Raw genomic sequence first — 11,801 nt, forward strand, 5'->3', positions numbered from 1 at the left:
CTGTAAACAAAATGAAAAAATCCATTGTCATATATTTACAGGTCAAAAATGCTGAAAAGAAAAAAAGAAGAGAAGGAAAGAAAAAGTGATGTCTGATAACAAAGAGAATGCTCCACACGTCTTCGAGAGGCAACACGAACCAGAACGAGGTGTTTTCAAAATTTCTACAAATTCTAGTAGTTTAAATTAAGTTAGCAACAAAAATCAGGTGCAATTCTTCTTGCAAACACAGTCGCAACAGTCAGGAAATGGCTGTGAAGATTCGGATAAAATTTTTTTCTATTGAAATATACAGGTACAAGTGAGATGTAATACAATGATATATGAGCTAGGCTGAGATATGATAAAACATCTGAAATGAGCTCTCCTTCGCAAAAAAAAAACCGTCAAAGTAGAAATCAAAAAAGCATAAAAATCCTAAGAATCTATTCCTTAACAACCAACAACAACAACCTCAACACTAATCCTTAACAAGATTCTTAAGGACTAGATAAGTGGACGAGTTCATAGCGTTAGCACTCATCAGTTGTTCATCTGAAAATATTATTACGAAATAAAATATTACGAAAATTACTATGAAAATTATTACGAAAGTGAAAATATTACGTGCCACATCGCATTGCATGCATTACGCTCCAAGTGAAGTATTTTTCTTCTATTTTAACCTAAATTCTATTATTATTTGTTCTCAACAAAATATAACCTTATTATCCTAACTGATCTAGTCTAATTTGAATAGAGTGTCGCATTAATTTTGATTTCTACGGTAATAGGTTACAGCTCATCCGGATCCACATGAAAAACTCTTCCCCCCCCCCCCCCTTGAATAGGGAGTTAGCCTCCAACCATCAAAATTCTGTTATTTTCAAGTTATGAAAAAAAAACATTTAAAATCAGATGGAACATAGATGAGAAAGATGGATCTTCATCAATAAGAATATAATGGACGCAAGAGACGTCGGTGAATATTATCGATAAGGTCAGTCAATACAGCCGAATCCTTGAAAGAAGATCATAAACTCAGATCAATTGGAATATTTCGAGCAACGTAGTGTCAAGCATTTCTTAAAAACAAGAAGAAAACTACGGCGCTGGAGACTTAAAAGCGATTTGAACATGTAGAAGTAAAAAAAAAGAAGTGTATGGCTTCGATCCCTTTGTGGGAAGTCAAGGCGTCTGACCTCAATTGACACTTCCCTCTTCGGTTGTACTCGTCCATTCAGCATGCACCCAATCAGTATTTCAATTCTCTCCCCTCCTCCTCAAAAAAAAATTCTGTTAAGAATTTATCATCGACAACGGCAGAATGTATGCCTTAAGCGCTGTTCGTTACATCTCTTTTTACTATAACGCGAGACCGTATACATACGTGAGGGGACCCATCAAAATTCCAAGAGCTAGGCTGAGACAGTACAGTACTACGGCTCCTGGTTCCACAATTCTGAAAAGAGCATTTCTATCCTGCTCATTAGGTGGAGCACTGCAGAGACTAACAACGACGATTATTTTGTTGATTGGTTTTGATTAAATGTTGAATAAAAAAAGATTAAAAAATACAAAACTAAAAAAAAATTCTTATTGACTCAATGCATATTATTAAGAATATGGCCATAGCAAAGGGTATTGATTACGTATTTGAAAGTTAACATGAAGAGTATATCAAAAAGGTTTGTTTACTTGTATGAAAAATGCAGTTTAGATGTGCTCCACGTCATTCATCCGGAGAAAAGAAATACAGTATTTTAGGTAAGGATAAGGATAAAGTTTCTGGCGTTAATCAATCCGCTTGGGATCCGCTCACACGTTCACTTCAATTCAGAATCGTTTGAGGTTTACGAACGTGTAACTGGCCTATACAATCACCTGCGGGGCTAGCCGATGAGTCAAATCAGTGTTTTTATCCTCCCAGACAAGTCTGGTACCAATTTATCGACCCCGGAGGGATGAAAGGCTTGGTGAGCACCAGTGGGGATTCGAACCTCCGATCGATTGTGCAGGCAGCGGAACCTCTAACCGTTACACTACACCCGCCTTGTACAGATATAAAAACAGTGAAGAAAACATTCAACCAAAACAGAAGTGGAACAAAGGGGCAATGGAAAAGCGGAACTGAATAACGCAGAAAAGGATTGAAAAGCGCAATCAAAAATGTAGGAGCTGGCAGTATCAACAAATCCAGAAGGACGTGGAAAAATCATTTTGCACAGGATATCAGGAACATGTCGTTCATTCCCTGTCATTCTCCCTTAGAGAGCTGAGAGCTCGGATGGAAATGACCGTATATTCAATACAAAATAACTGATTTCTAGCTTAGAGTAGAAGTTGGACGTGAAAACTACGAAGAAAAACTTCGGTAGGTACGAAATAACACAAAAACCTAATTCTGTCACCTCATCGCACATGTAGCAGTACTCATTCGTGCCAGGATGATTGCAATGCGTTTTGATCGGGCAAACCTCTGGGAAGAATTGGAAGAAGGGATGTATGCGTGAACTGCTAGCGATCGCCCAGGTAAACACGAGAACAGGTACACAATTGTTGTAGCAATGTTTTGTGATAGTGTGCCTGCGAGGTTTTTTAGATGGACCGTTTATTTGCATGACGTTTCGGCTTTTTCGCCGTTTTCAGAGGCCTAAAGAGAGCAACTAGCAGTTGGTGTAGCGATTGTTGTAAACGAGCGCTGATGGAAACTTGATTGTCCATAAATGGAAGAACAACTTTTTCAAAGACGATTCGAGCGGCTTCTAAGATCCAGACAAGACAAGGTTTGAAATTTTGAACGATCACGCCATAACGCTCAATAGGGCGGAAATCTGCCGTTACAGTACACAATTAATATTTTTATCCCGTTAAGGGATCAGCCATTAGAAATAGACAAAATTTGAGAGAAATCTGAAGGCCGGCCGGATAAAAAACTTGTCAGGACATTCTCGGAAGGGAAAATATGGAAACAACTAGGAGAACTGAAAATGGGACAATTTCTGGTTGGTTCAAATTCAATTTCAATTTCTGGTTTCTGGTGGTTTGATGATCGAGCGAGTAAGCAACTCGAAAGTATTTCAAATATAAAAAAGGTTTTACTAGAAAGATTAGAAGACTAGAAGACTACTAGGGACTGGAGACTACTTTGAGAACGAGTTTCTCTGAGGTGTGCAGGTAGCGGTAAGCGTAGCCTCATCAACTCATTTCGCATGCGTCGATGTAAAAGTGCAGGTGTGAAGGAAAAGCAGGCACCACCACGCGTTCCAATTTCCATGAGATATTTTCCCGGCGGGAATTTCAAATAAGGGTGGGGTGGACTTACTTCTTATAGTCTTATAGTTGAACACGGGGATCCACTTGATTTCTGTTAAAGGCATCACCTCACGAATCTGAGGTGGTGCAGATTTCAGGCGAAGTATTCGTGTACAGGATGGGAGATTACGGAGAGGGGGGTGATTCCGTCCATTTCTTCCTAATTGCCGTAAAAAACGGCCAGGAAGATACGGCTTCATTCGTTTTGGCGCACTATTTTCTACAAGGAGTTCGACTGGAGCGCGCCAGCCCTGTGCGGCGTCGCATGAGACCAGCACCTCAGATTCGTGGGGTGATGCCTTTAATCGAAGCAAGCTTATTTTAGGATCTTCATAGTTTCTGGAGCGTCAGAAAGTGGTGGGAAGGACCGAGAGTTTCTTCGGTGAGCCGCTCTCTAACCTTCACCAAGGACTCTATGGAAATTTTCTAAATAACAATTCAACGATAATAGAAATAAAATCGTTTGTAAAAACTCGTGCACGGACCAAAATAAGCGTCCAGGCTTAGGAACGGTCATAACAATAAATTCTCGGAATCCATTCAAGCTCACTTCAATGTTAGTTCATACCATTCATGCGTGCACGTGCATACATACACATACATAGAGCATTATAAGAAAACCTGACCCGAGAACCAGAGAACCTGGTTGATTTCGAGAATAAAACCATAAATCTTTTCCTCCAGAGGTATATTATGACAGAATACATAGAATTATGTTAGTTGGAAAATATTTTCCTCTTTAAAACCGCAGAAACAGTTATTAATCAATAAGCCTACAGGTTTTTCATATTTTTCTATGTTTCCGTATCTACGTAGAGATTTTTTGTAGTTAATGTAGTGATTAAGCAACACATATGTAAGTTAATCGACATCAATGATCTACTTAACTTTATAATCGAATTGAAAGTAATCGAGGTGAGTGTTTATTGATGTTGGCTCGATCATAGCGGAGAAACGCGCACCTTAACAGATGTAACGTAACGTAACACGGACACAAGCAATTAGCACCGACAGTAATATGTAACGGATAGGAAACAAAAGAACGGGGGTGGATTTACCCACTACACAATCACTCAGACACTAATTACACACGTATATTAAAGGATAAGTGAAGGTTGTGTCCAGCGTCCAGTGAAACGTTATGAGACGGGAAAGGGGCGGTCCTTCCCCCCGGGAATCTATATAGTAATAGATGTTTTCAAAAACTTTCACGTCACGCCCTCGGGGAGAATTTAATTCTGTCATTTGTTTGCCATCTAATTTGTACATGAGACTAACAGTAAGGTACGTCAGAAAAAAAAAGAACAGGGGAAAAAAATAACAACAATAGATAAAATTAAAGTCATTCAATTTGCGAAAACATCGCAAATGTAAAGCGAGTGAAGTTCTTGTAATTGCGGCACATTTAAATTAGTTTGAGGACAAAAACGAAATTAATTTCTCCTGAGAGCAAGAAAAATCCATTGAAAACACTTATTATACATATTTACTCCACTCCTACCCTCGTCATATTTGAAGAAATTATCAATGATGTCATACATCGCGTAAAATCCACCTACTATATGAATTTTTTCTAACGTTCACTTTGAAAATATTGTTGGAATAAATAAATAATTCAATAAATAGGTACAAAAGGTAAGTGAATAAAAAACCATGGTGACATTGATAGTTATAATTAATAAAATATTAAGGTAAAGGATAAAGTGTTTGCTTCCAATCAATCCGAAGGAGATACCGTGTACCACGCGGATATCCGCTAACATCACGGCAACACGGCTACTGAGGTAGGCACAACGATTTAGGCTTTTTTGGTTTTTGTTTCCGGGTGTAATATCCTAGGGGATGATGACTTGTTCTGGATGAGGCATTTGAGAGGATATATCACAAATGATCTGACTTTCCAGGCTCTGACGAAGGTGACAACGCCGAAACGTTAGCCGTAATAAAGTTCGTTAACGACCTTGGCTGTTGCTTAAATTTGACTATCGACAAGTTGCAATCTCTATGCCCTGCCAAAATTCAAGGAAGGTCGAAATTTCGCACTTCTGGAAGATACGGAACACGTTTAACTTCACTTCAAATATGTTCAAGATTTAGGAACGCGTCGGTGGTCCATACACTGACCAGCGGAGTCCAGCCCTTGTAGCAAGACGGTGTTCCAATCCTCTTAGACAAGTCTGGTACCAATTTGTCGACTCCGAAGAAGTGGAAGGTTTGGTTGAGCAGTATTTTCAAAGATAACCGCGCATACCGTAGTCGTAATCAGCGAATTAGACGCAATTACAGACTGCACTTCTTCCCTCCACTCCAAACTGGCTCTAAACACATACATCAAACTGCAGTCGATTTCTTTATATCTCATTCTTTTGAAAATTTAGGTGGTATAATAGTATCACCTAAATAGATCTTGTTGGATGACGAGACGTTTGAGGGAGTAGATTACATGTGCCTTGATTTTTCTGGGCTCTTAAGAAGGCCGAAACGTTAGCCAGAATAAAGATTAATAACAATCTTGGTTCTGCTCAAAAGTAGTATACAATCAGTTATAATAATATTAATATAAGAATAATAAGAAGATATAATGATCTTATCTCTCTTTCGACTTGTCTTCGTTCTGTGTTAGTTCTTTTTTGTTACATTTCAGTGGTCCTTTTCTTCTCTTTACTAATTTTAAAGTTATTTCCTCTTGAAATACTCATGACAGAATATTTATTGGTTATTATAGGAATTTTTAATTGCAGGTTTGTAAACATGAGAATATTTATGAAATAAATAAATAAATAAATATATGGATATAGTCGTTATCGTAGCGGGCCAGTGTAGCGCTGTCGGTTAGAGGTTCCGCTTCCTGTTTCCACGATCGATCGGAGGTTCGAGTCCGCTCCTGCTCACCAAGCTCCTCATTTCTCCGAGGGTCGATAAATTGGTACCAGACTTGTCTGAGAGGATAAAAACACTGATTGGACACATTGGCTAGTCACCGCAAGTCATTGTATGGGCCGGTTACACGTTCATAAACCTCAAACGATTCTGAATTGAAATGAACGCAGTGGCGAAGGTCCCAAGCGGATTGATTAACGCCAGACACTTTATCCTTTAGTCGTTATTGTGTAATATGGTTGTCAGAGAATATGAGACGCGGGATCAGAAGTCCAACCAATCCCCTTCAACGTCCACATGCGATGAAAGATGACATTTCGTTGGAACGAAACTCATTAAAGTAATTCTCACATTGAAAATTTGAACTTATAATCTCAGAGGACAAATGTTTTTAGCCCTCACTTTAGTGAGGGATTTTGTTAGTTAGGAGAATATGTGTAATCCCTAAAAAAGCGACTTTTTCTCTTATATGTTTGGCGCGTGGGAGAAACGCGTTTTAAAGGCAGCGTGTCATGAAACTAACGTGATTGGGGAAAGTGTGGGAAAATAATGAGTTCGGATTGTACGTAGATCATGAGTGTGAGCATATTTTCGCTCAACTCCCTTAATCATCAAGATCAATGAGTCACTCATCAACCTATTCAAGTAAAACTAATGAATAGGTTGCTGAGGAGACCGGCACCGACACAAAGGTGGAGCGACACCACCTTATAGGAAGAAACGTTGTCCCTATGCGCCGTTTCTGAGGACGATTAGGAGGAATTGAGTACGGGCACACTCATGCCCGTAATTTACAACACAAACTCCATATTTGCCTACAAACACCTCAACACTATCAACTTCGGGTGACGCGACCTTTAATCTGAAGTGGATTGTCTAAGCAGAGGCAAAACGATTCGTCTTCAAAATTTTAGCCTCTTTCTCTTTGTGGTGTTTTTTAAAAGAAGGTTTCAAGCAAACAACAATGGTAAATGAGTGAGATTTATGTAGATTTATATAATTAGTTACTGGAGGAAATAAAACCGAATGATTTCAATACTATCGAATCGTTTCTGGAAATGAAAATAAGACGGATTGGCAACAACAAACCATACTTTAAAGGAACAGGCGGAATGCAGTAGTTCGAAAATGATGTGTCCACTTTTATAAACGACTAGCTCGAGACCACAAATGTGCCTGTGCTTTCCGAATGAACACAATTTTTGTCAATACAACGTGCAAGTAATCTAAAAGCTATTTTTGAATTGAATATTTCCAAAAAAGGGAACAAAAAGTGTGATTTGCAGTATAATGTTTGGACTCGTTAGTTTTCGATAAACAAAGACGTTTTTCCAGGTCTATTTTGTGTGTAATATTATTTAAAGATGAGAAACTAGTTAGATACAAAAAAAAATTGAACAAAAGTAGGAAATCATGAGAAACGATCGTTGAAAGTGTGCGAGTCACCGTTGAGCCTCGCTGTCGTCAAAGGCTTGAAGGCATCACCCCACGAATCTGAGGTGGTACGGATTTCAGGTGGAGTATTCGTATACAGGATCGTAAGATTATGAAGAGGGGGAGAGGTGATTCCGTCCATTTCTTTCTAATTGCCGTGAAAAAAGGCCCAGAAGATACGGCTTCGGGCACTCCGGCACGCTATTTTCTACAAGAAGTTCGATTGGAGCGCGCCAGCCTTGTGCACGCACCGCATCTTCCGGGCCGTTTTTTACGGCAATTAGGAAGAAGTGGACGGATTCACCTCCCCTCTCCGTTATCTACTATCCCGTACACGAATATTCCACCTGAAATCCGTATCACCTCAGATTCGTTGAGTGATGTCTTTAAACAAAAGACTTATTACCATCTCATAAAAAGTACAACTTTAGAAATCCAGCAAAATTTCTGTGCGCTGAACAAAATGGTTCCAGTTATTGTCTTGGAATTTGTTTTTTTTTGTGTGTTTTATCCTTAAATTATTCGGAATAAAATGACTGAAACAATTCCATTTTTCTCACATTTCTCACGTTCCTCACATGCTCTACTGCTCGTCTCCAATACAAATATTTTCATGTGTTTTCATCGGAAAACCTTAAAATAACTGAGGTAGTTTTCAATGGAAGCTTGAAGAAGGGCAGGTATTTCGGTCCCATTAACGAAAAAAAGCAAGTCCCATCGGTCCCATTTCCTGTATGGTTGCGCTGATTTTAATCTACAATATGACCAGTTCCTGTTTTCAAAAAGGAAATCAACTATTGTGAAAAGAGAAACAATTAACTTCTCCTTTCAGGAAAAAGCAATCCGATAAAGACCAAGAAACACGGCTCGTTTTACCAAGCACTAAATCTTGGAAATTTCCTCTGTTTTGACATTTTGCTAAAGAGAATTCTCCAGAAATTCTCGCCTCCAAAATTGACCTGGGAAAATGTTTTCTTTTGAGAGGAAGTAACAGAGAGCAGAAGAATTTGTATTTCCGATAGTTTTTTTTTAAAGCCGAGACATTTACTAGGAAAATACAATCTGTTCCTTGGAGGAATCAAATCTCACTCAGTTTATCGTTTGCACTTTACGGGGAGGGATGTTTGTCAGCAGCAGGAAGCTACAGTATGGTGAGCGCGTGCATACTGCAAGGGAGGGGGGATTCTTGACCTTTTTTAAATTTTATCTTATTAATCCAGGAGTAACCAACGCTGTACCAGATGATTTTAAAATGTAAAGGTCCTAAACTTCACTAACCATGCCACCATATCCCGCTGGTTTGCTCTCTGCGCCTCAAGGGGACACGTGCCTGAAAAATCAGGATCGCCACTGTCGACCATCTGAGGTAAACCTGTGCTGGATATGTACTACGACTGCTGTCAAAGAAGAGTACGGTCAACGCTGACACCTACACGCTTCAGCTCCACCACCTGGTCGACGCTATTCACTGTCACGCTAATTTTAAGATGTAAAGGAGGACTTTAAGTTGTTTCCAAGAAACAAGTTTTCGTAAGTGCACTGTTTTTTTTGTGTCAGTGTGTGTTGCTATGTGATTAAAATAAAGGATAAAGTATAAGGATAGAGTGCACAGATTTGTTTAATCACTGCAGAGCGTCCCACTTCAACTCAAACCGTTTCCTAGTCCTATAAACTCGGCGTTGGCGGCCTTACAATGATTTGCGAGGAAATTCGATGTGTCAAGTCAGTGTTTTTATCCTTCCAGACAAGCCTGGTCCCAATTTTTAATTGATCCCTGAGGGGTTGAAAGGTTTCGTTGGCAGTAGAGCTGTTTCGAACCAACGATCGATCATGCATCCACAGTCTCACCTCTTACCAATTGCACCACACCAGTCCTTTGTGAATAAAATGATTTAACCACTACATTAGGAGTTCTCTGCTTTTTGTACAACCGGACAAATCGGATCGGATCAAAATTAACGTCTAGGTGATGTAACTGCTGATTTAAAGGCATCACCCCAAGAATCTGGGGTGGTACGGATTTCAGGTGGGAGTTCCTATACGGGATCGTAGATAATAGGGAGGAGGGTGATTCCGTCTATTTCTTCCTAATTCCCTCAAAAAAAAAACGGCCCGGAAGATGCGGCGCGTGCGCAAGGCTGGCGCGCTCCAATCGAACTCCCTGTAGAAAACAGCGCTCCGGATCGCTCGAAGCAGTATCTTTCGGGCCGTTTTTTACGGCAATTAGGAAGAAATGGACGGAATCATCCTTCTCTCCATAATCTACGATTCCGTATAGGCATGCGTATAAGCATAACCCACCTGAAACCCGCACCATCCCAGATTCGTGGGGTGATGCCTTTAAGTGTGTACTACTTTTTGAGCAGAACTGAGATTGTTATCAGTCTTTATTCTGGCTAAAAGTTTCGACGTCCTCGGCTTCTTCGGAACCTGGAAAATCAAAGACACACTACTCTACCCGCTCAAACGCCTCGTAACCCCACAAGATATGACTTAGCAAACAGATTACTCAAAGACAACGTCAGAAAAGCAGACCACAATAGCGCTAACCTTGATGGCCACAAAATCGTGATGTTAGCGGGCCACCGATTGTCAGAGTTGTCCTGCTAATAGTAAGCAATAACGATGCCCCTTCCATCTGACCCCGTAAGTCAAAACCGCGAAGGTCCTGATATGGCGTCAACTCGTTGGCCACAGCGATGCATTCGTCTTTACGATTCATGATTGCTTTTTTGGCGTGATATAGAACGCTTCCAATGTTTTTCGCCCCAGAACGTCTGATTCTCGTGCTAAGATCGTGACAGCTATCTTGAAAGGAGTGTTGTCATGTCATTGTCTGCGATGAGCACCTAAAGAGGTTGATGTTACGATCACGATATTATATTTTTTAGTGATTCGTTAGAGCCTCACGATCACTTCGGATGTGCTCGGTAACTCCTTCGAATACGTAAGCGACTGCAAGTTGAGTCTTCGAAGACATAGATCAGGAGGCTACTGCAACTACGAATAACACGGTTTTGTGGCTATCAAGCCGAACGCTATTGAGGCCTGCTTTTTGAGGTTGTTTTTGAGTAAAATGTTTGCTTAGTCATATCTTGTGTGATGTGGGGGTGTTTGAGCGGATAGATTACATGTGTCTTTGAATCTCTAGGTTCTGAAGAAGGCGACGGCGCCGAAACATTACATGGAATAAAGATCGATGCCAATCTTAGCTTCTGCTCAAAGACTATCATACCACACATGCCAACTTTACAATGCCAGGATTCAAAGAAGGTCGAACTTGGGAATGTTGGTTGGGAACATTTGAATTACCTAATATAGATATAGATATATAGATATAGACCTAATTAGATTTCAGGTGGAGTATTCGTATACGGGATAGTAGATTATGAAGAAGGATGTGATTTCTTCCATTTCTTCCTAATTGTCATAAAAGAGTGCCCGGAATATGCGGCGCCGCACACGGCTGGCGCGCTCCAATCGAACTCCTTGTAGAAAGTAGTGAGCCGGAACGCGCGAGGGCGTATCTTCCCGTTTTCTGCGGCAATTAGGAAGAAATGAACGGAACCACCCTTCTCCCCATAATCTATGACCCCGTATACGAACACTCCACCGGAAATTCGTACCACTCCAGATTCGTGGAGCGATGCTTTTAATGTCATCTACTGTAAAAGCTGAAAAGATATTTACCGACCATTTGAATATGGTGTAACTTCCTACTATAATTATATAGCAACCTTTTACGATAAAGTACATACAGATTATAAGAAAATATGAGGAGTTCATTGCAAACTATCGATCGATCAGTACCAGATAATTGTCACAATCCAATTGCGTGCGGAAATATTTCCATGCATGTTAAAAGCATAAAAGGGGGTTCTACCACTGAAAATGGTAATAAAATCGTTTAGCTAATTCTGAGAGATTTGGAACAAATAGTCAACACCATTTTACATTTGTAACTACTACTTTTATTTATTATTTTATCATCATTATTGTTACCTTAGCTCATGGGTACTAATGGTTTATTAGTTGCACTGATTTCACTGAGATAAATAGGTTTAGAGGGATAAAGACACTAAAGCGGAATTCTGGAAAACTTCCGCTTACGTCAACTATTCAGGCTTAGACAAAGGTGGCCGATGTCCACAGATTGAAAATAAGCTAGTATTTTTTTTTGAAATTTGTTATAG

The 11,801-nt window shown here is 39.9% G+C and overlaps 1 protein-coding gene across 1 annotated transcript; it reads right to left on the minus strand.

Annotated features, from left to right (window-relative positions):
- Positions 1 to 9,988: 9,988 nt before the first annotated feature.
- On the minus strand, positions 9,989 to 10,330 carry RB195_015955 (uncharacterized protein; the record flags this gene model as incomplete). Its single annotated transcript, XM_064206905.1, has 2 exons — positions 9,989 to 10,038; positions 10,159 to 10,330. The coding sequence occupies 2 exons, from the start codon at positions 10,328 to 10,330 to the stop codon at positions 9,989 to 9,991; spliced, it is 222 nt and encodes a 73-aa protein (XP_064062786.1).
- Between the last annotated feature and the right edge of the window lie 1,471 nt (positions 10,331 to 11,801).

This window comes from Necator americanus, chromosome V (genome assembly GCF_031761385.1).
Source record: "Necator americanus strain Aroian chromosome V, whole genome shotgun sequence".
Taxonomy (NCBI): Eukaryota; Metazoa; Nematoda; class Chromadorea; order Rhabditida; family Ancylostomatidae; genus Necator; species Necator americanus.